The sequence below is a fragment of the Aspergillus ibericus genome (genome assembly GCF_003184845.1).
Source record: "Aspergillus ibericus CBS 121593 unplaced genomic scaffold BO80scaffold_9, whole genome shotgun sequence".
NCBI lineage: Eukaryota > Fungi > Ascomycota > Eurotiomycetes > Eurotiales > Aspergillaceae > Aspergillus > Aspergillus ibericus.
In genome coordinates this window covers 25,160-51,097 of record NW_020292107.1, presented here as the reverse complement: position 1 = coordinate 51,097, position 25,938 = coordinate 25,160, and the positions used below count along the sequence as shown (strand labels likewise).

Here is a 25,938-nt window from a genome sequence, read left to right as displayed (position 1 = left end):
GCTTCCCATAACCGTATCGCCAACGCCACCCGAACACCACCACCGAGCGAGAATCTTCAAGGCAGACACATTTCTAGACCGAAATTCCCAAAGCTCACTCTTATAAACAACCAATTTCATCCCATCGTGATGAGCTAAAAGAACACGACCATGCCGCGGACCCATAAACGATAATAACATCACCTGCAAAACGAAGAGTCAGCCTTGGGCCTATCTAGACGACAGCAGGATAAACGAAACATACAGGAGCCACGACATGATTCTCATACAGTTCAAGACCTCTAATCATGATCCGAAATATCGATAATAGTTCCCCGCGCGTAATCTCATCACTCCCGTTGACGTTATTGAGTATCATGCCTTTCAGCCAGGGACCGCCAGGGACTTTGGAAATAGCTGTGGCACGCCAGTTGAAGTCTTGGGTTTGTTCTCAGAGGTTGTAGTCGAGATTACTGGGTCTATTGATTCCGTCAAATAGATTTCGTAGGGAAAAGATATTGATACATACTGCATTAGCTGAACATGGGCCTTGGAATCTCCTTGCCCTGCTATATCCACTAGGTATGCTCGGAGGTACTGATAGATATCCTGCGCCCAGGCGATCGGGGTGCAGAATACATTCCCTTTCTCGTCATAGGGAGGGTAATCTTCTTCTGGGTCAGGCTGTGGTAGGGTATCCATGTAGGGTTCGAAGAAGGAAGATTGAGATGACGGTTGTCCGTCCTCGTCTAGGTGCAGTGTACTGACTTGCACATTGTGGGCATGTAGATCGTCGGGGGTATACTGTGTGAGTGTGTTCGCTGTTAGGGATCTCTCGATTGCTGTCACTGCTTTGAGACGGGAATGGTTTTCTTCTAGGGGATTATTCATTGTGTTCGGAATTGAGAGGGAGGTGTGCTGCATGGGAAGAAGTTGGCTGGTTGAGGCAGTATGGACGGGGCAGTACCGAGTATTGTTTACCGCCTGTAAGGATACCTTTAGAAGTTCTTGGGATGAGGGGTGGATACTATTAGTTAGTATCTTTCACCTCAGATGATGTCGACCGAGAGATATCTTATGATAATAGTCAAGCAGGCGCCGATTCAGGCAGCCTAGTGGTGACTTGCCTCTAGACTCACCCCGAACTTAATTTTCTCATACATTTCACAGAGACTTCCACAGCCGTCTACCACTCCGCCATATTCCGATGGGTTCACCTCCTGAGTATGCTCAGATGGTTGCCTCATTCAAAGAAGTTCTCGAAACACTGGACAACTTCTTTTCAGTAGGTCTGTCTCTGCATTGAAGGTCTCAGAGAGTTCAACTTTGATGTTAATTCTTTCTTTTCCAGATGATTCCACGCATTATCTAAGGAAGGATACGATGAAATTGAGACTCGATTTGATCTGGCAATGCATGAGATTGATCCCTGGATACACAGTCAATTGAGGCAATAAAGCACCTCGGCCCTATTCTGCTTTCTCTAGCATTGATCGTGTCCATGAGCAATCGGGCCATGAAGATAAACCACACAATGGACTGAAGGGAGAGTGGCATTCAAGGCTCACTAATATAGCGGAATCACATTAGCCTAACGGCTAGAATGAGAAGCAATAGATAGCTGTTGTTTCAGGCCAAGTGCTTTAATTTCCTCGAGGGGAGGGGCACGGGGACTAGTGAATAGTTGCGGGCCTTATACCGAGGATGGCAGTGCCACCGTGGGGCGGGGACGGCAAGTTGAACGGGGGTACGTAGGCTTTCGCGGGGAGGTTTAAATTGAATGCCTTGGTCGGCGAAGGAGTTATGCATTTTGCAGTTGATTTCCGGGTGGGGTGAGGGAGGATAGAACGGTATCCTAAAAAGAACCAAAGAGGAGGAGGATATGGAGCAGGCATGTGATGACGGCTGAGGGCCAGAGTCGGTGGAGCTCTGCCCTATCCAAGGGAATATCCCAGTGACCTCCTTCTCATCACCGGTGGGCTTCTTCGTCCCTGGCTCGTCGGGATTATCTCCCGTTCTTCGGAGCTGCCGCAGTGATGGTGAACTGACGACTGCTCTGAGCTATAATCCTCGGCATTACGTCTGAGAATAACCAAGTTGGATTAGACTCCGACGGTGCAGGTGCCTGAGCCATCGGCATCAGAGATAATCTCTTGTTCCCACAATTGGTCTTTGATTATCTTTCAGCGGGTTCCGTGCGGATCTTCCGGGTGACATTTTCTCGCCTTGCCTATCAAATTAGAACTGCAGAACAACCATGGAATCAGCTGTGGCAAGTGAGAACCTTATATCCGACCAACTAACAGCATATATAGAGGATGCGTTTGATGAACCCAGTCTGAATCAGGGCCATGATTAGCCTTTCCATTCATCCGCGCATCGCTGGTCTTGGTTTCAGACTCTCTCGGACTTGAGTTTCCCGCGAACCCCCTCAAAGATTGGACCCTGAAGGTTATCCCACTGCAGTTCTGAACAAGGCGACCAGTCAATATTGCTAACTTGCTACAGGCTCGGTCGAACAAACCGACTCGGGACAAGATGATGGACAGGCTCGGTTGCCCCGTTGGGCCCGGTGGGGACGGGAGCATCTCACGAAACGCGCGTTGAAGGATGCGCTGAAGAACTGGCCACTTTCTGGCCAAACTCTAAGCAGATATGCTGCCGCTCCTCATGGTGATCCAAAGGACGGAGACCGGCGCGGTGGAAAATGTTATAGCCATCATGCTCACGGCGACTCATAAACAGTCTGGGTGACCACCGTTGGATCGTGGCCGGCTGGATTCGCCTGCCATGGCATTGGGCTCTCCTCCTTTCACTTTCTTCACGTCTGTCTAGGCATGAATTACACCTGCGATCCGGTCCACCTACAGGGGTCCGATTGCAACTCCCCGCACACGTTCCCCGGGTCATCGTCCTACAATGCAGGGCCCGGGATTCTGGCTCTCAACTGGGCGGCCGCGGCCATCGCGGTTCTGGTCATGACCCTCAGAGTCATTGCCAAGGTTCGCATTCGACATTTTGCGATGAACGACACGGTTATGCTATGTGCATTGGTTGGTCTCTGATTTCGTCATATCTGGGAAATCCTAATGCGCATTAGGCACTCGCTTTGGCCGCATCCATCATGATCACCATGGCCATCGGACATGGTTACGGGCGACACTATCAATATCTGAGCCGTGCAAACCAGGTGCTGGCCCTTCAGTATTATACCGGTTTCCAATGTCTGTTGATTGTCGCCACCGGCGTTGGGAGAGCGGCCTTTGCGCTCTATCTCCTGAACATCCTGCGCCAGCAAAGGTTTGTGTGGTTCTTCCTATGGGTCATATTCGCGGTGCAAATCATCATCAACATTGTCTCCGTGGTCACCATCCTGGCCCAGTGCAAGAATATCAACTCCATCTGGGACACAACCGTGGTCACGACATGCTGGGATCCGAATGTCGATCGTATCTACGCCTACGTTCAGTGCTGTATGTTTTCTGGCTCTGGTCCCATCATATTGCCATGGCAGAAGCTGACAGATATGGCACAGCGATCAACACTGCAACGGACCTTTTCCTCGCTGTCTTCCCGACATATACCTTCTGGAGCCTGAGCCTGCAAATGCGCATCAAGATCAGTCTGGTCATCCTGATGGGCCTGGGCCTAGTGTTAGTATCTCACCGACAAGTGATCCGCACGTGGTCTCCTTGTGCTAACCATAGGATCACAGAGCCATGGTGGCCTCGATCATGCGGATTGTATACGTGGATTCCATCGCCGAACGGGGTGATCAAACGGCGGCCACCGTGGCGCTTTCCCGATGGGCTCTGGCTGAGTGCTATCTGGTCATTGTCACGGCCTCCATACCCTGTATTCGGTCTTTGGTCATCGCGTCTGTCCGCGTTATTCATAGCAACAACCGCTCGCGAGGGCAGTCACTGCCGAAGATCAGCGCGCCGATTCCGGATCCCGCAGCATACAGCACTTGGACGGTTGCCCATCCGTCCCAGAGTCGGCGACAAGGGAGTGTAGAATATATTCTCAGCAATGCCGAGCTGGACCGGTTAGACGGGGGCGGGCTTCCCAAACGGGGGGCTGTAATGCTTCTTACAAAAGACTCGAGCAGCACCGAGAGCCGAGTCTACCGGTCGTAAGTCATGAGCTATGTAGATATGTCTGGTTACGCGTGATGGATTTGGATATTACTACTTTATAATGCGACACGGATCATGGAGATACCCGAGCCTTGTTGAATGGTTCAACCTTGTACCGACCTGATCGCTGCGTTCCACTAGCAATCGAACCTCTGAAAATCCACCACTCTGGAGATACTTCGAGGGTCAGCTTGGCTGCTAGGGTGCATCTTTACTTCCCCAGCCGCTAATGAAGCTTGGCCGGGGACCATAGTTGAACAAGTCAACCACCACCAGCAATCAGGATCTCCCCGCGCGCATCCACGGGCCCAGCAAGGGGCGTTACTGGCCCTCGGCTGAGGTAATCTAGCCTAGACGCAGCGGTTATCCGTGGCAATCTACCCCGGGCTTATCGGCGACACTGCCGAGGGCCGAACGTCTCTCTTCCTTATTAACTGACTCCCCCAAAACGGCGGTCTATCTGGCCGACGGCCCTTTCTTTGCTTTTCTCATTCATTAGACCTTCTCTCCTCTGTGCTCTGGATCCCCCTGTCCCCGCTCCGTCCTCACGGCTCCCTCCAGCTTTCTTTTGCTGTTCCCCAGCTTTTCCCCGCATTTTCGCCATGCCCGTCTCCTCACGTTATCCCCCCGTCGACATTCCAGACGTGGACGTCTGGACTTTTCTCTTTGAGCGGAAGGATCGGGCCTTCCCCGATGATAAAGGTATGTTTCTTTGCTCCCGACACTGGAGTGTCTTCTCTATCGGCGACACGTACCAATTCCTCGATGCCCGCGACCGGTTCGTTGGTCCGAGACAGCCGCTGACCCCGTCCAGTGGTCTACCATGATGCAGACACACGGCGATCGTATACCTATCAACAAGTCAAAGATGCAGCCCTCTCCTTCGGCAAGGGTCTCAAGGCCACCTTCGACTGGAAGAAGGGAGACGTGCTAGCTCTCTTCACTCCCAACAGCATCGATACCCCGGCCGTAATGTGGGGAGCGATCTGGGCCGGGGGCATCGTCTCCCCGTCCAACCCTGCCTATACAGCCGACGAGCTGGCGTTCCAGCTCAAGAATTCGGGTGCCAAAATTCTTATCACCCAATTGCCCCTTCTTCCGGTAGCCACCGCTGCCGCGAAAGAAGCCGGCATCCCTGAGGACCACATCATACTCGTTGGCGATCAACGCGATCCGCAAGCCCGAACCAAGCACTTCACCTCCGTCCGCAACATCTCCGGGGCCACTCGTTTTCGCAAGACGAAGATCGACCCATCCCGCGATCTATCCTTCCTGGTCTACTCCTCGGGCACGACCGGCGTACCCAAGGGCGTGATGCTCTCCCACCGTAACATTGTCGCCAATGTTCTCCAGCTCTCGGCCGGTGAAGCAGGCAATCTCACCTGGAATGGCGGCGCCGACGGCAAAGGAGATCGAGTTCTAGCATTCCTCCCCTTCTTCCACATCTACGGTCCGTCCCCACCTCCCGAGTCCACTTGTAACCCTATCCTGATAACCTCCCAGGCCTGAACTGCCTAGTCCATCAGACGATATACCAGGGCTACGAGCTCGTAGTGATGACCAAGTTCGACATTGAGAAGTGGTGTTCCCACGTCCAAAACTACCGCATCACATTCAGCTACGTCGTTCCCCCAGTTGTCCTCCTCCTGGGCAAACACCCCATCGTGGACAAGTACGACCTCTCGACCCTCCGCATGCTCAACTCCGGCGCCGCACCCCTTACTCAAGAACTCGTCGAAGCCGTCTACACGCGTATCAAATGCGGCATCAAACAAGGCTACGGACTCAGCGAAACCAGCCCGACCACACACACCCAACCCTGGGAAGAATGGCGCACGAGCATCGGCTCCGTCGGCAAACTCCTCCCCAACATGGATGCCAAATACATGACCATGCCCGAAGACGCCTCCGAACCCGTCGAAGTCCCCGCCGGCCAAATCGGCGAACTATACATGCGCGGCCCCAACATCTTCCTTGGCTACCACAACAACCCCTCCGCAACCGCCGAATGCCTCACCCCCGACGGATGGTTCCGCACCGGCGACGTCGGATACCAAGACCCCCAAGGCAACTTCTACATCACCGACCGCGTCAAAGAATTGATCAAATACAAGGGCTTCCAGGTCGCCCCCGCCGAACTGGAAGGAATCCTCCTCGACAACGACGCCATCGACGACGTCGCCGTCATCGGTCTCGAGAGCGAAGCCCACGGCACCGAAGTCCCGCTCGCGTACGTGGTCCGGAGCGCCAAAAGTCTCAACTCGGGCGTGGACGGGCCCCAAGAGGCCGCTAATATCGTTAAATGGCTCGATGCGAAAGTCGCATATCATAAACGGCTCAGAGGCGGCGTCACATTCATAGAAGAAATCCCCAAGAGCGCAAGCGGTAAGATCCTTAGACGGTTGTTGAAGAAGAAGGCCAAGGAGGAGGGGTTGGGAGTGGGTGCTGAGGGGCCGAAGGCCAAGTTGTGAGGTATATCATGCCTGTGTGCCTTGGCCTTTATGCCCTCATACCCTCCCCTTTCCTCTCTTTCTTCCTGGCATATCCTTGTATCATGTTGGTAAGGCTACGAGTAATTGATGTTGTATATAGATCCATCTAACGATAGCGTTGGTTATTTTTTTGGATATTGGTCTACACTCATGATTTGGTTTTATATATTTGGGGAGACTGAAACTGCGGAAGCTATCTCCGCGGAGTAGATTGGATTGTCCAGCTCTGGAAGAGTAGTTGTAACATATCATAAAATACACGTTCGATGGTTAAACGTGACTAATAGGTAGGTAAGTTAGTTTGTTCATACATGATCTATCATTGTAACAAGGACTGGAAAAAAGTACAGTACATCCGTTGAATTGCATCTCATTACCGGTCCGGGTCAAGTACGATCAACGGGATTGTAGGATCGAGATCGTATGATCATGCATAATTACAATGGACTGCACAGTCTGTTTACAGGCCGAATCGCTTAACCATGGCTTCGACGTCCTCTCCATCGACCGCATCGATCTTCTCCCGAGCCACCCGCTCGACGGCCTGATCGACGGGCTCCGCGCCCTCTAGCAGATCATACCAGCCCTCTGTGTCATCCCGGGCGAGCAGTTGATCCGCGACGATCGCCACATCCTCGCGCGTCACTATATCCCGGCCCTTTTTGGTCTTGCCTAGGTCGACCTTGCGCGTCGCCGGGGTGTCAGTTAATGTCCCCGGTCGCAGATTGATCGCTTGCAGGGGCCGCGCGGCGCCTGCAGCAACAAGCTTTTTGCGCTGCGCTGCCAGCGCGGTCATGTACTCGTCGGCTTCGAGCTTGGCTTTGGCGTATGCAGGCAGGACGTTGTAGAAGACGTTTTGCAGGATGCCCCACTCGTCATCGGGGAGCCAGGCGGGCTGGACTCGTCGACTACCGAGCCAGGAGACAAGGAGGAATTTGGTCACGCTGGGGTGGGCAAACGAGGCAGAGAGGAAGTGTTTGGCGGCGCGTTCGTCGATGGCAAAGGTACGTTCGGGACCGCCTTTCCCGCCGGCGCCTGTGTTTCAGGTGGGGGACCTTGGGTTAGTTGGAACGTTATTTTGGATAGATGGATGAGCAGATGTGATGTGTGGATTTGATTTGGACTTGCAGGGATGGATGCAGATGGTTCTGGTATTTTTGGCTGTGGGGGTGGGTTTCAATCCCAACCACGGTTACATACCTGCCGACCACACCACATAGTCTGGGGAAACGCTGTCTAGGATCTTCTTGGCGTCGGCATCACTCTTGACGTCGTCCAAGCTGGAGAGGAGGACGTTCAGCTTGCCCCTAGCGCCTTTGCCTAGGGCAAGGATCTCATTTTCGTGCTCTGCGTTGCGGATGACACTGGTGACGTTCCAGGAGCGGGCGAGCAGAAGCGGGGTCAGATGCAGAGCCACTTTACCGTGGCCGCCTAGGAGAAGAACCTGCATTGTGATATACCAATTGATCAATATGCTGGATAGATCGTAGATACGGTGCTGCCTGGCCAAGTTAACTGACAACTGATGGAAAAAATTGCATCTGTGGTGGTTGAGCTTGGAGCTTTGAGCTTGCGGCAGTGCGGAGAGCGGATTAGTAATGGCGAGGGGTTACACGGAAAGGCAGGGATGGCGTCATGAGTTTGTTTCTACGGGGTTCAATGCAGCCGAAAAGTGTCACTCTCACGCCCTGCAGGCTGCAAACGGGGAAGTCGTGCACAATGTCTTAGGTGCTGCAAGGAGAGTGGGAGTCCATTGTCTTCTGATCAAACATCGCCATGGCAGCCTCCGTTTTAGATCTGCCTGGTGATGCCCCTTGATAAACAAAAGCTGTGGTGGTGGCCGTCGATCAGATGGGCCGTAAGAGCCGGATCAAACACTGGAGCTGCTCGGCAGTCAGGGCGCCCATAAAGGAGGACTTCTCCTAGGAGAGCCCAACCCAGTTCTCCGGACGGAGTGCTCCGTAATGCTGAGCGCAATCCTCCGTGGAGTCCAGACCAAAAGGCGGGAGGGCTCAGGACATGAATTATGAAAGGACTTGGACTCGAACCCCGCTGCGAGGTGAAACACCGGCCGATCGGCTGGAAAGGAGACCTATTTCCGCGCAAAGCTTGAGCAGCGACAATTGATCGCAATCCCGGTCGATTGGAAGGGATTGGCTCAACACGAAGTCTGTGAGAAGCGATCGATGCCCATAATGCCGGAAATTATGAGTGTTTGGCTGGGTCTTTGGGTGGGATTAGTCAGGCACGTTCGCTCCTCATGGATCTCGGAGATTGAATTAATTAACGGGAGGTCGAAAGGACTGATCTGGATCCTCGGGAGGAGTCGAAGAAATCTTGGTTGGGCGCTGGTCCACCGGCAGTGATAAATCAGCGTGGGCGTGGTGAACTTGGCAGCGCGGCTTCTTTGTTTATACACACCGGAATCAAGAGAGTAGTCGATGGAGACGCGGGATGGGGGGGAGATTAATGACTTCATGATGATGTTGCCGACCCTTGGATCGCGTCTGCTTATCCTTGGATTGATTGGGGAGCACCAACCGACGTCGTGCCTGTGCCTGAGCGTGTACCTGAGTCTAGTCTCAGTTCCTGTTGTCTGTGCCTGAGTTCTACCGAGAGTGGGCGGAGATAATCCGGACCCGTTTGCACTTTGCAGCTCTCTTGTCCCGTCCGGTCAGCTAGTTACCTGGAAGTGGTAGGTAAGCAAGTCCAGTCCCCCGACTAGTAGTATTCCTTTTACTAGTGTATAGTTTCCGTACCACTGGGCGTACCAGTCACTAACCACAAGCTGGTCTAGTCAGGGGCATCCACCCTTCGCTGGCAGGAAGGCTGGCTGACCTGACAGTCTCTTGGGGAGGGATTCATCTTCCCGCTACTCCGGACTGGGTGAGGCGCTTCTCAACCGCGTAGGGCGATACAATATTACCGTATTCAGGACTCCGTATTTCAGGGCCTCTCCAGTAACTACTCGTCTAGGTAGGGACGGAGGAAGTAGGTTCGACTATCCAACGGCTGTCATTTCTTCCCGAGACACGATCAATCATCATCACTCTGCTTCTGCCGCTCGACAGAAATTGTTGCCCACTCGCTACAGGCCTCCACCAGACCCTCAGATTCATTCAATGGCCGGCACAGAATCTACAGATGACGTGTTGGATCTCTGATGACAATGGTTCATCGAATTCTGGGCCTTGCAAACCGGTCCACACCAACCAAGAGAATCACAAACCACTTCGCCTAGTCCGCACAAGAAACCGGTTCCCAAAGTCCCTGCTTAGTAACCTGGACGCGAAGAAGGTACGGAGTAACTACTATCTATGGCTGCTTGTCCACCAGGGTTATGTCCATACTTTATGTTGCCTTGCTGATGCTTCCGTACGACGGGCGAGTTAGGTTACGCCTCTTCCTTTCCCCCTAATGAGGGGTACGCACTATCTAATGCATGTTCGATGTTGCACTTGTCCCTCTGCCTGCTCCGGACTCCATTCGGGGCCACAGCCATCCCTGTATCCCTCTGAAGGCGGGCTCCATTGCGGAGCACCTCGTACGCTTGGATCTCAACTAGCTGCATAGAATACATGTCCATGCGGGATGACTGCAGGCCATGTACTCCGATGTCGTCCGCGAGTCCATCAGAACGACCCGATAACCGTCTGCTAATGCCGATGATATCAAATACTCGCGTCCAAGCAGCGTGGGGACATCCATCGACCCAGTCATGATGGATCATGGGATGCCCGACGGCAGTCGTAGTGATCGTCCCGCTCGTCCAAATTTCCGGAACCCCTCTAGCGGTCCTGGGATAAAGTTCAAGGGCATGAAACAGCATCCGATAGACAGGTCATATTTGGCGAGGATGAAAGGGATCCAGCTCAGCTGGTCGCTTCAGATTGTGCCCCCAGATATCGTGATTGCCTCATCTAGAGGACCACTGGAGGCAATTATTGCTTCACTACGGAGTAGATCAAACACCGCCGCTGAATGTCTCAAGGGGCGCACATCACAGTAAAGGATGCCTGGAGCTGCTCGAGGTCGAGGCTTAGGCTTCAGCCTTCAGCCCCGGATCGGCCCACATCCCGCGAGACGCGGTCATAATCGATCGTACAAATCCGTCTCTGGTTCCCGTCGACCGGATTGGGTTTCCGGTCGAGGTGGACGGAGAAGCAATATATTTTCCTCCTTGAATTGACGCGGAGATACGGAGTACGGAGTATAGGCGTCAAGCCTTCAACATTAGAACCTCCAGAGTGGAAGCTCGGCGAGAAAGGGTTGTCATGGGGCAGCCAGCGATACGGTAAAGGGGAGGTAAGGTACCCGACAGGACCCAGTGGCAGAGCTCCATCCGATTTGCAGTTCATTCATGGCCGGTGGAGCCTGCAAGGGGCATTGGGCCCTAGCCCGCGGTACGGTAACGGTATGGGAGCCCATCCATGGTTTCTGTGACAGTTTATTATTCGGGACTGACTGTTTACTGTTATGATCCAGGCACCAGAGCCGGTGGAGTCGGGCCAGCAAATAACCTTGTTGCGCCCGGTGGGAAATAATGTGGTCGTCCCCGGTGACAATGATGATGGGATTGCACTGAGCGATGCAGCTCAAGTCGGTCTTCATCAGACACTTCCTAGTATCAGCTGCGATGGGAAAAAGAAAGTAGTGTGGCACTGAAAATTCGGACTGCAGGAAAACACCCTTGAGATGGATTAGAAAACCAACCAGCGAATCTCGTGTCGATCCGCTTTTCTCCAGGACCACCGGCGTGGCCAATGGGCCCCAATAATGCGCTTCCACTGACTGGACTGGTCCGTAATAATCACCCAGAACCATCGGCCAGCTCTGAATTGATCATGGAAAGGCCAGGACCGAGTAGAAAAATAGGGACCGGGAAAAAAGAAAAAAAAAAAAAAGTGACGATCGAATGGAATCCAGATCCCTTCTTTTTTTCTATCCTTCCAATCCTTCCACACTGATCGTTCCTTTTTCCTCTTCACCTTTCATTTTCTTTTCTTTTCCTTTCTGCCCTCGGATTACTTCTCGTGTCGCCGACACTGTCACTCATTTTCCCACCCTATCAATTCAATTGCGCTTTGGACCGTCGCCCCGAACTATCGACGCGATCATTTGCTTGGGGGCCTCCACTCGAGATATCGCGACTTGCCTACTCCGCTCCCGCTGTCGACGGTGCAGCCACATTCCTTCCCGGCTCATGCAGACGCCCAATCTGTCCAATCCGACCGATATTAACATCTGCACTTAGTACACTCTTACTCCTCGGTCATTATTATTATTCCTCTTTCTTTCCTCACGCGCGGTATCGACCTTAACCCAGCCCACTCTGCAAGCTACACCCACTATTGGCACCCTGTCGCCCCCCCCGTGACTCTGGCGTTCCCAGGGGATGACTGGTAATTTGGAATCGCATCCATTGCCCTAGCTTTTTCAACGCCATTCTTCTCCGACTCAGTCGTTCGTTTTGCTCCCCTATTCCAGTCTTCGCCTGGTAGGTTTATGGTCCATCCAGCATCAAATCAATTGTGCGCAACCGGCGGATGTCTGACGGGTGTGCTCTTACACAGCATTGTGTCGGTGTATGTGTCGGAACGGCTGCCACTCCTTTACGCGGTGAACCCCTACTGTCGAACATCGATCTCGCAATCGCCTTGCCCGTCGCTCCCTACACCGGTCCACCATCACCATGAACCGATTTCGCAAGACTAAGAAGGAGAAGGTGAAGGAAGATGGCGAGGGGCCCGAAAGCAGCACAGTCAGCCTCAGCTCCATGTTATCGAAGAAGACGAAGAAGGAGGAACCCGAGGAGAAACAGGACTTCGACCTTTCCAGCGCATTGCCCTCGACCGACGACTTTCGCACGAGTCTCCTGATGCCCAAGTTATCCGCACGCTTCAGCATGCTACGAGAGCAAGATGACCCGGAATCGATAATCGGGAAAGCGAGTGATGACAGTGTTCTCTTCCCGCGGCGTGCCTCGCGCCTGAACCTCTTTGGTCACAACCCAGGCCTGCTGGGGGATATCGACGAGGTCTCTATCGACAGTCGTCGGCCATCCATCGCTCTCGGGCGCACACACTCCCTTGCCTCAGAGAACAATGGCTATGGTACGGACGACGATCCCTCCCAACAAGGGAGCATCATGAGCAGGGCTCGTCGAGCCGAAGGCAACAACTTGTTCGGCGGACGGCAAAAGGTGTATAAGATTCCCTCCAAGGCGACATCCTCAACCGGAGATTCGGAGTCTGGACGCATGGGTGGCCGTGCGCTCTATGAGCACGATCTGACCATGTCTGCCTTTCAACGACTGAAGTTAAAGGAGCGCGAGGAGGCAGCGATGGATGAGACACAGCAAGAAAGCCCCTCCCAGGAGTCAGAAGACGCACTGTCTAATTTTGGTTCCACGAAACGGACGACCTTTTCCTCGACTGCGTCTGGGCCTACGTCGAATGCCCGCACATCAACTGCGGCGACATCTTTCGATGAACAGTCATTCATTGCGCCCCCGTCGCAACCGGAGACACAGGTTTCCTCGTCCAAACCTCCGTTGCCCGGCATGGCTCCCGAGCGTGGCTCCGTCAAAGCCCGCCGGCTTTACGGGCAAGGATTAGCGCAATCGGCCCAGAACCAGCAGACATCGACCTTGCAACGACTCGAAAGTCTTAGCCGCCAGCGCGCAGGGGCCCCAGAGTTGCCTCCCCTGAACCGTGCCTTTTCCAGAAGCGCCACGAACTTACGCGACAGATTGCAGCCACTCACCGTTGCCGAACCCGCCGCCACTTCCCGGCCAACCAGCCCTCCATCGTTGCCCAGGTCGCCAGAGCACTCCACCAGGTTCAATCCCAGGGAACCGCAAACTCAAGCAAGTTCTGCCTACGGAGCCCCTCCGTTGAGTCCCCCCGCTAGCGAGTACGAAGATAAAGCCCCCTTGATGGCCGCTCTACATCCGGAAGATCATGGGAAAGCCACAGCATCCGGCATGTTCAACAAACCCAGCAGCATGTTTGACGAAAGCCAGTTCACGCGGCGTCAAGTACAGATGCACCAGGGAAGGGAGACGCCGCCTTTGGCGCGACTTCCACCGCTTCCCGTTCAAGCTATTCCCCAGGAACACGCTGGTCGTGCAAGGGGGCTATCCAACACGAGCTATGTGTCCAGACCCGGCTCTGCATCTTCTCATTATAGCGAGGCTCAACGCCCAGGGAGCCGGTCAATTGTCCACGCCTCCCCGGCCAGGAATGCCGATGAGACATTTTTCTCCAACCCCAGTCCTAGTGACTCCGAGGATGAAAGCGGTGCCTCGCGCTACACCCCGGACGACATTCATCCGGCCCTTCGGCCCGAAACCCCGTCTAAACCCTCTACTCCCACGAGCGAACACCGGAGTCCTCTGCCTGAAGTTCGATACTCAGACCTTGGGGATCTGAAGCCTATCGCGGAACACGATATTGTCGAGAACCGTCCCGAACACGAGGATATCCCCGAAAAGCCCGATTCACCCACCTTGGGACCAGCCGGTCTGGGCCTCAGCGGCCTCGTCCGTACTCACCTACGATGCAACAGCGATAGGTCGTCCATCTACCCGCCTCCTTCTCCTGGTCTCCCCCCGAAGCCTATTGAGGCCGAGACGCCGGAAGAACCCGTCCTACAGCACCAGGCGGGCGCGCCAAACAGCTCGCACTGGCAAAGCGAGCTTGTGTCAAGACATCGGCGCGAAGGGAGCACGGAGACACAGCGGGAACGCGAAGAGTTCGCCAACGAGCTGGCAGAGAGACGGAGGAAGGTGCAGGAAAAGCTTCGGGGATTTGCAGAGGGCGAGAGCCGGTCGGCCAGTCCAGTCTCAGGCCGTCAGACGCCGGATTTCACCCCCAGCAAGCCCGGCAATGCCTTTTCCTTCCTGAAGAACAAGTCGAGCAAGCAGCATCTGTTCCACCGGCAGGATCAGAAGAATGGGAGGGGCCTGAACCTGGCCAATGCATCGACCCCTGCTTTGGTATCGGACGACTCGTGGCGTGAAGAGGAGGAGCGGCCATCGTTCAGTTTCGCCAAGCACGCCAACTCTAGCTCGCCCCATGTCGCTGCGGAGAGATCCTTCCGGTCTAAGGTGTTCGGACGCAGTAGCCAGGACGATTCGCGCGAGTCCAGCCGTAGCCGTGGTGCCTCTCCACACTCCAGCTTCCGGTCTCGCCGCGATCGCTCGACCTCGGATGCATCTGGTCGGTCTAAGAGTCGCACGCGGCGAGACCGCGAGGGATTGGAGACCCTCGAAGAGGTCGCTCACGGTGCCCACAAGCCCTTTGCGTTTCCCGATTACGATCACCACGGATTGGCCTCTGTGCCCTCTTCCACTCGTGTCTCCGCCGAAGTCATGGAGCCCGTCATGTACGATCGGTCCTCCTCTGCCGCGTCTGGACGGTATCGCAGTGACAGTCGATCGGCCGTGTCGAGCTACCACGAGCGCCCCTTCTATCCCCCAGGCCCAGCGGCCAGCACGACCTCTCTAATCGGGGCTGCCCCGCGGCCTTCGCCCATCGCTCCCTATTCCGCCAATGCCACGCCCCCCTTGGAGGACGTGTCTCAGGGCGCCTCGTTGACCCCCGTGCTCACCAACAGCAGCACCCACACTGCGCCTCCCCAGCGTGCTCTGGGAAATAACGGTCTTCAGAAGCGGATGGTCAGTAAGGCGCTAATTTCGGAACCCCGGTTTGTCTCGTGCACCTCGAATGTCCCAACCGTCGGCCTTCCTCCCGGCGCCAGCTTGAGCAACGGCATGCAAACGCCGCCGATTCCACCCATGAACCCCCGCCGTCGCCGTCAGACCACTACGCAGACCATTCTCGGTGCCCTGAAGGGCGAAAAGCACGAGTCGCAGTATGCCCCGTCTCTGGATGCCGCCATGATGGAAGAAATCAGCAATTTCTCCGACGACGGCGAGAAGCGGCCTCGATCCCGAGCCCGGCTTCGCAAGACGTCCAGCGAGGGAGGCAATCTGAACGCAAAGGCGCGACAGCAGCTTCAGCAGCTCATGTCTGAGGCACCCCCTGCCGTTCCTTCCTATCCCCCGCCGAAGATCCCCATGGATGGCGGGATGTTCTAATCTCTCAACCCTTCGATCCTTCCACTCAGCCCTTTCTTCACTCTTTCTCTTTCTTTCATATTTCGTTTCTTCACTACCGTTCTCCGACCATGATGTATTACTCGATGTCCTGAACTAGCATTCTGCATTCTAATGTTCGATACCTCTCGTTTGGAATTCTCGCATACATCATGATATACCAACAGCGTTATGTTGAGCGGACAGGACATGACTGTCAATTTCCTATGCTTGTGATCCATTCTTTCTGTTAGCGATTTCATTGTGTTATCAGAAAATCCTATACCAGATGGTAATATCAGAAATTCATATTAATCAACCATACGCCTGAACCTGTTTACACTTCACAACCACTCCCCCCAACCTTCATTTCACAAGAACACAACCCCACCAAGTGAGTGACCCCGTTCACTCGGCAGACCCGCATCGCATCGTTCACTCCCCGCCGTGCCAACCACTCCCGTCCTGATCACGATACGCAGTCACGACCACACGGGATCACGTGTATCACTGAACCCTCAATCAGATACGCTCCTACCATGCAAAATACCATGTAGATGAACATACACCTCATTTCCCACTATCACAGAAAAGAGGTTCTAGAGCCTGTAACCGTGAACTTGTTCAAAATGTATGAAGTCGGGAATGCACTTCTCAACTACCCAAGTTGACTCACAAGAGTGATACGATAGTGATAGTGCAGATGATAATACGCCCCTCGTCGAACGCCATACGAAGCTAAACTACATCCATCTGATCCAGTGAAGGAATTACAACACGACAGTGAGAATTTTTGTTTACTTGCGTTTACCTAGAAAATAAAAGAAAAAAAGTTTTCTCGTGTTTCCCTTCTTCCCCCTTCTTCTTTTCCTCATCGTCTTCGTTTTCTTCTGCTTCTTCAGACAGACAGAGAATGAATCGTTATCAGTGACGAACTGTGATCTTCCCATCAAGAACAACACGAAGAACATAATCCACATCGTTGTCTTTCTTGCTTTCTATCTTGAACCAGATACTTTCCTACTTGCTTCCCGTGATCCAATATCTCGAACGAAAAAATAACCACACCTCCAAGCGAAACCGTGGTATATGCGTATATGTGCATACCCGGTCAAGTATCCATGAAACGACGCGAGTCATTCTGCACGTCGGAGTTACCGTGTTTCGTGGAATCGCTGGATAGTTTCTTTTGCGTCTCCCGGACGGGTGGAAACATCATGGGTCCGGAGATTCGTCGGACGAGGTCGGCGGACCCGGTTTTGCCGTGTCTGCCGCAGGTGGATGGGTCGGCGGAGAAGCGCAAGGTCAAGAAGGGGAAGGCGAAGAAGAAGAGTAATAAGAAGGGGAAGAGTAAGAATAAGGGGAAGAGTGCTGTTGTTGTTGCTGGTGGTGGTGGTAGCGGTGGGGGTGGGAGTGGGGTTGAGGAGGGGGTAGTGGTGGTTGAGGTGGTGCAGACGGAGGAGGTGACCGTGCTGACTGAGGATGGACGTGGTGGTGAGGATGTTGGGACTGCTGGTAATGGTGATGGCGATGCTGGTGATGCTGGTGTGATGGTTGAGGAGGAGGTGAAGGAGAGTAAGGGGTCGCCTCCGTCTTATGCCAGTGTCGCTGGGGATGAGATCGTCGATGAGAAGACCGCACCAGAGTCTCCGGGTAGAACTCCCTCCGCGACTCAGGCTGCTTGCCTGAAGGAGCGCATCTTGGCGGCGTTGAGTATCTCTCGGGATGGACCTCAGTCTCAGCGCCGGGTGAGCTCTCCGAGTGATCAGGCTGGCCCGTCTGGTGTGAAGGGGGCTCGGGGTGATGTCGAGGAATCGTCTCCTAGGGTTCAGTCCGGCGGTAGTAGTATCGACAATGACCGGCCCGCTGACAATGCGAGTGTCGGAGAGCACGCTGCCGCCGATGAAAACCATACCGCCAGCAATCCAAACCCGGATCCCTTTGCCTCGCACGCAGACGACTCTTCGGAAGGCACGGTTCACATCACGGGTGCCGGTGACGACAAGGGCTACTCCCATTTCACGGCCTATGACCGAGAGGCCCTGCTTTTCTGTCACGTCCACGGACGGCAACTCTGTCGCTTTGACCCTAGCTGCTGCGTGCATAGGCCATTGGCTGACTGCGGCTGTCCTCCGAGACAGTCATGCTGCTGTCTACACCATAATGGCGATTGCTGCAGTTGCTTGACGACTCGCGAGGATGGTCCTGCTAGAAGCGGTGTTGAGACGCCCAGTCACACTGGTCAGGCTGTCGGAGACGGTGATGTGGTTGCGGAAAGCAACACTGCGGGTGCAAAGAAGAGTGAGTTGGACTGGATGCCACATTCGGTTCGTGATGAGCTGACCAATGCCAGACATGGATGACAAGTTCATCGGCGTGGACACACTCTCAACGCACTTCCTCCAGCTGTATGAGAAGCGTGATCTCTGCGATTTTCATATCCTGCTGAAGTCGAGCAACGGGATGTTCCAGCCAGTCATGATCCCTGTTCACGTCGCCGTCCTCGCCCGCAGTCCGTTCATCTCTGCGCTTCTGCAAACTCCGATTTACCGACAGGGACACCGCGAGATTGTGGCCGTGCTCGGCGATCAGGTCAACCTAATTCACGGCTTCGAACACGCGGTGCGGAACTTGTACGGGTCACCTCTTCTGCAAGGTGAGCGGCTGCGGTCTGCGGCCCTGGCCGTGCTGGGGTACGCCGAAGAAAGCCAAGGAATGTATCCATTCCCAATCAACATCGCCATGATTGATCTAGCCTTCTCGTACGCCGCGTCGGGGGCCTTCCTACAAGTGAACAGCATTCTCGAAGCTGGTGTCCGGATGGCGTTGAATCTCGTGGACTGGGACACCGTGGAACCGATCTTTCACTTTGGCCTCTGCGTCGACGACTTCTCGATCTTCCTCGAGGGCACGGTCACGCCTCCGGACCCCGTGCCCGACAATCAAAGACACATCTCGACTCGAAGCCGGGAACTCAGAGAAATCTGGGCTCCCCTCCTGGTCCGGGCTGCGCTGAGTTTCATTGTCGACAACATCGATCCTCAGTTCGTCTTGTACCCCCACGCACTGAGCATGTGCATCCCCAATCGTATCCCGGAGTATCTGACCGGTGCTGCCGGGATCGCTCCGAAAAGCGTCCGATCAGTACCGAACAATCTGCCCAGGCGCGAGGTCGTGATCACGTCGAGTGTCTTGCTCAATCTCCCCTACATACAGCTGAAAGAGGTCTTTCGGGTGTTGGCTGCACGTCGGGTATTATCGAACGACCTTGCCCAGGCGATCATTGTCGAACGGGAGGCGCGCCGCCTGCAAGGCCTGCGAGCGCTGGCTAGGCAGGGCGATATCCCCGACCCCGAAATACCCAGAGAGGTCAGGGAACTGGGTCATCAGGAGCTGCTCGTGTCTCGCAGTGTCTACTCCGAAACCCAGGGCCCAGGGACCGTGACGATGGAGATCACCCTGGAGAGAGAGTGGACTGGGTTGGTGGTGTCCGATACTCTCAGCCACACCCTCTCGCCCAAGTGAGATGGAAGAGAGGGTGTGGACACTCCGACTCTGTGTTGTTTGACTCTGATGTGATGCTGTGAAGGTGATGGAATTTAACAAACGATGGTTGAGAGAAGGTGGTTGATGAGGAGAGAGGATGAGAGGAACAACACAGAAGATGAGGAGAGGTAAACACCAGGGGTCGAAGCGGTGAGCAACAGCAGTACAGATTTTCTTTTCGTTTTCGTTGTTATTTCAGGAGGGGTTTAATGTGCGTGAATGGTTCTCGCTTGTTTAAGGAGGCGTTGCTGGATTCACTGGCAGAGATGCACGTGCTCACACGGACAGAGTTATGGGACGGTTGCTGTTGTTCTTGTTCTGCACACTTTTGTTGAGATACCAAGTGGATATCGTAATCAAGTCATTTCATTTATGCAATGGAACATCAATTCATGTACGGGTGCCACGGTTCACTAGTCTATCCTTCTATGCCCTGTCTGCTATTCCGAAACCAACCTCACTCACCAGGAGCTTATACGCGGCCAATCTTGTCGGGGAATCCAAAGTCGAGCCTGAAAGGAGGGAAGACAAAACGCTGGAATGCATCCTTAGCGGCCAGGTCGTTCGTGTATTTGGCAATCGTAGCCATGTCAGCGTCATCAAGTGCGACCAAGTTGCGGTTGCCCTCAATACGAGAGGGGTTCACAGACTTTGCCAGAACGGAAGAACCACGGTTGACTATAGGGCCCACTTAGTGATTGTTTTAAGCAGCATTCAATAGGAGGATACATACTGTGCCAGCTCAGAAGGACTGTGGCGGGATCGACTCCCTTTCTCTTCGCAACCTCGACGATAGGCTCGGCCGTTAGCAGCGGACTGCCCGTGCTTCCGAGCGGGCTGTATGCGGTGACGTGAATGTTCTTCTCCTTGCAAAAGTCGACAGCCTCCTGCTGGGGAAGGCAGGGGTGGTTCTCGATCTGGTTGACGGCCGGGACCACAGTGGCCTCAGCGAGGAGCTCCTCGAGATAAGGCCTGCTGTAGTTGCAAACACCAATCGCCTTAGCCTTTCCGCTGCCGACCAGCTTCTCCATACTCTTCCAGGTGGTGATATGGGAATGGTTGAGATGCAGATCACGAGAACCATCCGGAAGAGTGGGGATGTTGGGGTGGTTTCCTTTGCTGTGTCAATAGGTGCATCATTCGCAATCTTCCTGACTGGGGACTCACCATTAGGGTTCATGGCCACGGGCCAGTGAACCAGATAGAGGTCAACATAGTCCAGTCCCAAGTTCTCCAAGCTCTTGTTCAGACCCTCTTCCACACGGTAGTGCCAGGTGCTCCACAGCTTGGTGGTCACAAAGAGGTCCTCTCGCTTGACGACTCCAGACTCAATGGCCGCCTTGATGCCCTTGCCAACTTCTCCTTCGTTGCCATAGGCAAACGCGGTATCGATGTGTCTGTATCCCACCGAGATGGCGTGCGCCACGGCTTTTTCCACCTCTCCGGGACCCGATTGCCAGGTTCCTATACCAAATAAGCTAGAGCTTTCTGGTGACGAAGGAGCAATGTCATACCGAGTCCGAGGGCGGGGATTTCAGCCCCGGTGTTCAGCTTGAAGCGGGTGTCCGCGACGGTCGAGGTTGATCCCATTTTGGCGATATACGTAAGAGCGAGAAATTGAGCGAGAAGTGCAAGGTCTGCGCAGTAGAACTGAGAAAGAAGAGAAGAAAAGAGACGAGAGCAATGGCGAAGAGGAAGAGAGGAGGGGCAAAGAAGACCCCCACGCGGGGTTTCCTCCACCTTCCCGCCATTCGGAGCAAATGGGGCCGAGTCGCTCTCCTTCGCTGGGCCGAGTTCGGGCTTTCTCAACTCCTCGCAGTCAATTCCATCATACACTCAACACGCTCATTCTTTCTATCTCATGAGGTCTGTCCTATTCATTGGCTTCATCTCTGATGTGTTAACCGTCCACACCGACTGACAGAGAGCAATGCAGAGCAAAAGCAAGCCCAGGGCATCCCCACACGGCGGGAAGCTCAGTCCACGAGTCGATAGCCGTCGTGTCCCGTCACTGCAGCTCCACTCAGGGACACTGATTAAGACCGCGCGACTGAATGGAAATCCGAATCTACTTCGATTGTAGGAGCGTCAACGGATGATCAGATCAAGATGAGGATCAGGCACAATACTGGCCAGCGACATGATCGCCGCGGCGACCCCTGCTAGGGAGGCTGCAGACCATCCCAGCCCGGCCAGACTGCAACTTAGCAATGAAGGGGATTTCTTTGGTCGACCCCGGGCCGTGCGTGAACCCGAGGTTCGTCCGCCGTCGGAAACCAGTATCCTAAAGGCGCCCCATCGCAGCAGCCAAGCCGTGGCTGGAAGGAATGATTTCACTTCTCCGCAATGTTGAGCCATCCAATGGATCCAGATCTGTATGACCGATCTAACACGTTCCACAATGGTGGGGATGATCCCAGGGGCGCAGAAGCCTATCACCGACTGCTCTCTGTTGCGGAAGCCACTTTCCGACTCCAGGCATGCTCGCAGCTTGCGGCGCCAAGGGCTCGACTATTGATTCTCATCGGATTTCTAGAATCACACAACGTCATCCACACACAATGCGGGCTTCGGGGGTTCGGAAATACCATACTTTTTTCGGCCACCTAGTGCATAGACATTGATATTTATGCTCCCTCCTCTTGAGCTGTTTCTCTCCCAGCAACACCCTCAGAGCAGCCGTTGATACCCAAGCTCAAAGTCCATTCTCTCATACATCATTCTAATACTCCATCAATGGCACCAGTTGCAGTGGCCTCTGAAGCCCCGGTGTTCAACACCAAGCGTGACGGACAGGCTCTCGAGGAGCTGTCGGACGCCATCGACACCGTTAACGTCCTCAAGGACAACCTCAAGAAGGAGAAGGGTCTGTACGAAGAGTCCGAGTTCGACAAGAACAAGGACAAGACCAAGTTCCGCCAGTATGAAGATGCCTGCGACCGGGTCAAGAACTTCTACAAGGAACAGCACACCAAGCAAACAGTGGCCTACAACCTCAAGGCTCGCAACGAGTTCCACTCCAAGACTCGCGCCGAGATGACCATCTGGGAGGCGATGGAGAAGCTCAACACCCTCATCGATGAGTCCGACCCCGACACCAGCCTGTCCCAGATCGAGCATCTCCTCCAGTCCGCCGAGGCCATTCGCCGCGACGGCAAGCCCCGCTGGATGCAGCTGACCGGTCTCATCCACGACCTGGGCAAGCTGCTCTTCTTCTTCGACGCCCAGGGCCAGTGGGATGTCGTCGGTGACACCTTCCCCGTCGGCTGTGGCTTCGATGAGCGCATCATCTACGGCCGCGAGTCTTTCAAGGACAACGAAGACTACGGCCACCCCATCTACGACACCAAGTTCGGCATCTACAGCCCTGGCTGCGGTCTCGACAACGTCATGCTCTCCTGGGGCCACGACGAGTACCTCTACCACGTGGTCAAGGACCAGTCCACCTTGCCAGACGAGGCCCTGGCCATGATCCGCTACCACTCGTTCTACCCCTGGCACAACGCCGGTGCGTACCACGAGCTGATGAACGACCACGACAAGGAGATGTTCAAGGCTGTCAAGGCCTTCAACCCTTACGATTTGTACAGCAAGAGCGACGATGTTCCTAGCCCGGCAGAACTGAAGGTGAGTCCTCCCCCAAACCTCGGAGGAAGTAAACCACATACTAACAACCTCAACAGCCCTACTACCTCGAACTGATCAACGAATACTTCCCCAACCCCGTGATCAAGTGGTAAACCAGAAATGACATGATGTATGATTTCACATGTATTGCTTCTCCGATACCTCTTGCTATTCCCCTTCTCAACAACAGCATTCACGCAAGCGATGATTTACGAATACCTTCTTCTTCTATCTATACTCCCCAAATCAAGCACGGGATGAATCCAATCCCCTCCTTCATCTTTCCACATTTTCTTCTTTATCAAAGTAAGCACCGTAAACCACTCGACGATCCCTCCAATCACCTAGGATAGTATTAAAATCCATCGACCCCTCATCTCGTACCCACGCACGGCTAAACACTTAACCTTAGCCACTTAACACCCACCCAATAAGTAAAAAGTACTATGTAATGGACGATCATGTTAACGTACCACACCAATAAGAAATCCGGCTTTGAGCAGGACTCTGTAAGCGGAAGACGTAGCTCGGAAACAAGGTCCCGAATCGATGTCGGCCGGGCGGTCGGTCGGTCGGTTGCCACACACGGTCACACGCACGGGGAATGGGCCCTTGCCGGGGCGGTTGGTTGGTTGGTTGGTTTGGGTTGGGTTGGGTTGGGGGTTGTGGGGCGGGGAGGTACACAGTAGGCCCATAGGGGACTAGGGAGGTAGGGAGCTAGAGCTAGAGCTATGGGATTTATGCGGCATGCATGAGTGCATGTAGGTAGGTAGTTAGCTAGATAATGCAGAGTGTGGAAAAGCGACTATCTACTCTGTATGTATGTACTCCGTATGGGGAGGTTGCGGAGAGGGGGGATGGATGGTTTTTTTATCCTTCTTTCTGGGTAGTTGTATCAGGGGTTAGATCCGATCATTGTATGTTATTATATGTGGATAGGATGTACTACTGTGTATGTAATGAATACGGTGCTGAGGATGAGTTTCTACTTCTCCGTAGAGGTAAACATGTTTGTTTCAAATAACGATTGCGCTTTTCATTAACATCAATAATCATAACATGATTCTATCGTGGTCTATCGTATCTAGAGTCTTGACTTGGGAATCCGCTGGCCATCCTCGTCGAAGAAGATCTTCTCGCCCGTGATCAGGGATTCTTGAAGGGCGCTGCCGATGCGGACGGCCTGGACCGCACCCTCGAGCTTCAGCGGGACAGGAGTGTTCTCGAGGCAGCAGGCCGTGAACTCGTTCGCCTCGGTGACAAAGGCATACTCGAAGCGATCGTAGTAGTGTTGGGGAATCTCGCGACGGACACCGTTCTCGTCGAAGATGTTGACCAGGTTCAGCGCGGGCTGCGTGTTCACCGCCAGCTTACCCTTGGTACCGATGATTTCGGTGGTGTCTTCCTGACCAGCGGCCATCATACGCGAGGCGTAGAAGTAGGCAATCTTGCCGTTGTAGAACTCCACCAGACCGACGGCATTGTCTCGGTCGTTGTGCTTGCGCAGGTCGGGCTCGACGGCCGTGATACCCACCGCGGACACAGACTTGACCTTGCTGTCTTGCCCGAAGAACCATAGAGCCAAATCGATATCGTGAATGGAGCAATCGACGAAGATACCTCCGGAGAACTCGGCGTAGGCGACGAAGAATCCGGTCGGGTCGAGCTTGTCGCAGGTCTGACTGCGCATGACGGCGGGGGCACCAATGGAACCGGCAGACATCTTGGTGAAGGCATCACGGTAGGAGGCATCGAAGCGACGGGAGAAACCGCACATCACTTTCAGGTGGGGATTCTTGCTGGCTGCGTCGAGGACGGTTTGGGACTATGACCAGAGTTGTTAGGTGCAATGATTGGGAGGATGGGAGACAGGGGGACCATACGATTTCGACACTGGTCGACAAGGGCTTCTCGCAGAGAACGTTCTTGCCGGCCTCAATGGCCTTGATGGCCTGTTCGGCGTGCACGGCTGTCGCGGACGCAACGACGACGGCCTCCAAGCCTTCATGCTTCAGCATGTCGTCGTAGTTCTTGTATAGCTTCACTCCGTACGGAGCGAGGTGCACCTTGCCCCATTCCAGCTCGGTGTCATCGGGGGTGCTGACGGCGACCAGGTCCGCGCGGGGAGTGCGCTGCAAGAAGTTGAGGGCATGACGCTTGCCCATGCGGCCCAGGCCAGCGCAGCCAATCTTGAGCTTTCTGGCAGACATCGTGATGATGGAAGAGTGAAATGAGGGAGCAGGAAAAGAATTGAGTTGGGGGAAGGGTCTTGTGTAACAATGCGGAGAGGATGTGAGGAGAATTGAGACGATTGAGCAAAGAACACAGCGAGGACGAGGAATTTAACCAGGGCGACGACGCCAGCAAGAGTCGGTCTAGCTGGCTCGGAAAAGATGCGGAGAAGCTGGAGCTGCCAGCGTGCCAAGTGCCTCGTCCCCCAGCTACGAGTTGGCAGGCGAACGATCACCACCACCGCTGCTTGGTTGGCTGGCTCCGGTGGATCCTCGCTGCGACCCCGGATATCATCCTCCAGACTGGCCCCCTGGGTCGGGACACGGTCGGAAAAGGGGTTCCTGGAGGGGAAGTATTCGGGAGCTCCAGCATCCAGGCTTCCACTGGGATAAAATGGGCCTGGCTCCTCATGAGGGGATTGACTGGCAGCGCGACGTGCAACAATTCCTCCATCAGGAAGAACACTTCCGGTTTGGGCACCACCCCCAAAACGGGATCCCCGGGACAACTTCCCCCCGCCGGGGTTGGTGGGCGGGGATTCCTACCTTTCCGGGGTAGGCTGGGGTCTGAACAACTCCAAGATGTGCATCACTGCATCTATCTACAACCATTCAATCATGGAGTAATTACTTCCTGAATGGCGGGGTACATGCTGTCTCCATATGGTTGTTTGCAATCTTGATTCATGATAAGTCTATCCATTCAGAATTGGGTGTTCATTAAAATGTTTACCGGTGAAATGAAGTCAAGTAAGGGTAGATTAAGGATAGGTCAGTAGTGAAAATGCAGACCAAATTACGGCAAGCTAATCAAGCATAAAATC

The 25,938-nt window shown here is 54.3% G+C and overlaps 9 protein-coding genes across 9 annotated transcripts; 5 read left to right on the top strand and 4 right to left on the bottom strand.

Annotated features, from left to right (window-relative positions):
* Positions 1-43: 43 nt before the first annotated feature.
* Positions 44-893, bottom strand: BO80DRAFT_422867 (uncharacterized protein). The gene is made up of 3 exons (XM_025718912.1): positions 509-893; positions 245-458; positions 44-183 (listed from the first exon to the last, which is right to left on the bottom strand). The coding sequence occupies exons 1-2, from the start codon at positions 868-870 to the stop codon at positions 431-433; spliced, it is 390 nt and encodes a 129-aa protein (XP_025577727.1). The 5' UTR covers positions 871-893; the 3' UTR covers positions 44-183; positions 245-430.
* A 1,753-nt stretch (positions 894-2,646) lies between these two features.
* BO80DRAFT_401352 (uncharacterized protein) lies at positions 2,647-4,118 on the top strand (the record flags this gene model as incomplete). Its single annotated transcript, XM_025717557.1, has 4 exons — positions 2,647-3,032; positions 3,080-3,452; positions 3,515-3,632; positions 3,695-4,118. The coding sequence occupies exons 1-4, from the start codon at positions 2,817-2,819 to the stop codon at positions 4,116-4,118; spliced, it is 1,131 nt and encodes a 376-aa protein (XP_025577726.1). The 5' UTR covers positions 2,647-2,816.
* Positions 4,119-4,556: 438 nt separating this feature from the next.
* BO80DRAFT_500234 (acyl--CoA ligase) lies at positions 4,557-6,827 on the top strand. Its single transcript, XM_025724224.1, has 3 exons — positions 4,557-4,820; positions 4,933-5,568; positions 5,622-6,827. The coding sequence occupies exons 1-3, from the start codon at positions 4,721-4,723 to the stop codon at positions 6,587-6,589; spliced, it is 1,704 nt and encodes a 567-aa protein (XP_025577725.1). The 5' UTR covers positions 4,557-4,720; the 3' UTR covers positions 6,590-6,827.
* A 74-nt stretch (positions 6,828-6,901) lies between these two features.
* Positions 6,902-8,159, bottom strand: BO80DRAFT_422865 (uncharacterized protein). Its single transcript, XM_025718911.1, has 2 exons — positions 7,811-8,159; positions 6,902-7,645 (listed from the first exon to the last, which is right to left on the bottom strand). The coding sequence occupies exons 1-2, from the start codon at positions 8,058-8,060 to the stop codon at positions 7,071-7,073; spliced, it is 825 nt and encodes a 274-aa protein (XP_025577724.1). The 5' UTR covers positions 8,061-8,159; the 3' UTR covers positions 6,902-7,070.
* Positions 8,160-12,302: 4,143 nt separating this feature from the next.
* Positions 12,303-15,713, top strand: BO80DRAFT_432656 (uncharacterized protein; the record flags this gene model as incomplete). Its single annotated transcript, XM_025720793.1, has 1 exon — positions 12,303-15,713. The coding sequence occupies one exon, from the start codon at positions 12,303-12,305 to the stop codon at positions 15,711-15,713; it is 3,411 nt and encodes a 1,136-aa protein (XP_025577723.1).
* An 817-nt stretch (positions 15,714-16,530) lies between these two features.
* BO80DRAFT_500231 (uncharacterized protein) lies at positions 16,531-19,312 on the top strand. Its single transcript, XM_025724223.1, has 2 exons — positions 16,531-18,011; positions 18,064-19,312. Exons 1-2 carry the CDS (start codon positions 16,808-16,810, stop codon positions 19,233-19,235), a joined length of 2,376 nt encoding a protein of 791 aa, XP_025577722.1. The 5' UTR covers positions 16,531-16,807; the 3' UTR covers positions 19,236-19,312.
* A 289-nt stretch (positions 19,313-19,601) lies between these two features.
* On the bottom strand, positions 19,602-20,901 carry BO80DRAFT_376313 (putative glycerol dehydrogenase). The gene is made up of 4 exons (XM_025716653.1): positions 20,771-20,901; positions 20,424-20,720; positions 19,990-20,370; positions 19,602-19,934 (listed from the first exon to the last, which is right to left on the bottom strand). Exons 1-4 carry the CDS (start codon positions 20,844-20,846, stop codon positions 19,729-19,731), a joined length of 960 nt encoding a protein of 319 aa, XP_025577721.1. The 5' UTR covers positions 20,847-20,901; the 3' UTR covers positions 19,602-19,728.
* A 671-nt stretch (positions 20,902-21,572) lies between these two features.
* BO80DRAFT_282392 (inositol oxygenase) lies at positions 21,573-23,137 on the top strand. The gene is made up of 2 exons (XM_025714937.1): positions 21,573-22,883; positions 22,940-23,137. Exons 1-2 carry the CDS (start codon positions 21,993-21,995, stop codon positions 22,994-22,996), a joined length of 948 nt encoding a protein of 315 aa, XP_025577720.1. The 5' UTR covers positions 21,573-21,992; the 3' UTR covers positions 22,997-23,137.
* A 775-nt stretch (positions 23,138-23,912) lies between these two features.
* On the bottom strand, positions 23,913-25,523 carry BO80DRAFT_376308 (putative NAD binding Rossmann fold oxidoreductase). Its single transcript, XM_025716652.1, has 2 exons — positions 24,767-25,523; positions 23,913-24,708 (listed from the first exon to the last, which is right to left on the bottom strand). Exons 1-2 carry the CDS (start codon positions 25,091-25,093, stop codon positions 23,968-23,970), a joined length of 1,068 nt encoding a protein of 355 aa, XP_025577719.1. The 5' UTR covers positions 25,094-25,523; the 3' UTR covers positions 23,913-23,967.
* Positions 25,524-25,938: the final 415 nt, after the last annotated feature.

Bases quoted from the DNA above. Each gene is read 5' to 3' on its own strand.
- BO80DRAFT_422867 (XM_025718912.1), bottom strand. From the start codon at position 870: ATGAATAATCCCCTAGAAGAAAACCATTCCCGTCTCAAAGCAGTGACA. The intron at 459-508 runs GTATGTATCAAT...CGGAATCAATAG, and splicing joins GCCCATGTTCAGCTAATGCA to ACCCAGTAATCTCGACTACA.
- BO80DRAFT_500234 (XM_025724224.1), top strand. From the start codon at position 4,721: ATGCCCGTCTCCTCACGTTATCCCCCCGTCGACATTCCAGACGTGGAC. The intron at 4,821-4,932 runs GTATGTTTCTTT...GACCCCGTCCAG, and splicing joins GGCCTTCCCCGATGATAAAG to TGGTCTACCATGATGCAGAC. The intron at 5,569-5,621 runs GTCCGTCCCCAC...ATAACCTCCCAG, and splicing joins CCCCTTCTTCCACATCTACG to GCCTGAACTGCCTAGTCCAT.
- BO80DRAFT_422865 (XM_025718911.1), bottom strand. From the start codon at position 8,060: ATGCAGGTTCTTCTCCTAGGCGGCCACGGTAAAGTGGCTCTGCATCTG. The intron at 7,646-7,810 runs GTATGTAACCGT...CCTGAAACACAG, and splicing joins CTATGTGGTGTGGTCGGCAG to GCGCCGGCGGGAAAGGCGGT.
- BO80DRAFT_500231 (XM_025724223.1), top strand. From the start codon at position 16,808: ATGTGCATACCCGGTCAAGTATCCATGAAACGACGCGAGTCATTCTGC. The intron at 18,012-18,063 runs GTGAGTTGGACT...GACCAATGCCAG, and splicing joins CACTGCGGGTGCAAAGAAGA to ACATGGATGACAAGTTCATC.
- BO80DRAFT_376313 (XM_025716653.1), bottom strand. From the start codon at position 20,846: ATGGGATCAACCTCGACCGTCGCGGACACCCGCTTCAAGCTGAACACC. The intron at 20,371-20,423 runs GTGAGTCCCCAG...GACACAGCAAAG, and splicing joins CGTGGCCATGAACCCTAATG to GAAACCACCCCAACATCCCC. The intron at 19,935-19,989 runs GTATGTATCCTC...TGGGCCCTATAG, and splicing joins AGTCCTTCTGAGCTGGCACA to TCAACCGTGGTTCTTCCGTT.
- BO80DRAFT_282392 (XM_025714937.1), top strand. From the start codon at position 21,993: ATGGCACCAGTTGCAGTGGCCTCTGAAGCCCCGGTGTTCAACACCAAG. The intron at 22,884-22,939 runs GTGAGTCCTCCC...CAACCTCAACAG, and splicing joins CTAGCCCGGCAGAACTGAAG to CCCTACTACCTCGAACTGAT.
- BO80DRAFT_376308 (XM_025716652.1), bottom strand. From the start codon at position 25,093: ATGTCTGCCAGAAAGCTCAAGATTGGCTGCGCTGGCCTGGGCCGCATG. The intron at 24,709-24,766 runs GTATGGTCCCCC...CTCTGGTCATAG, and splicing joins TGTCGACCAGTGTCGAAATC to TCCCAAACCGTCCTCGACGC.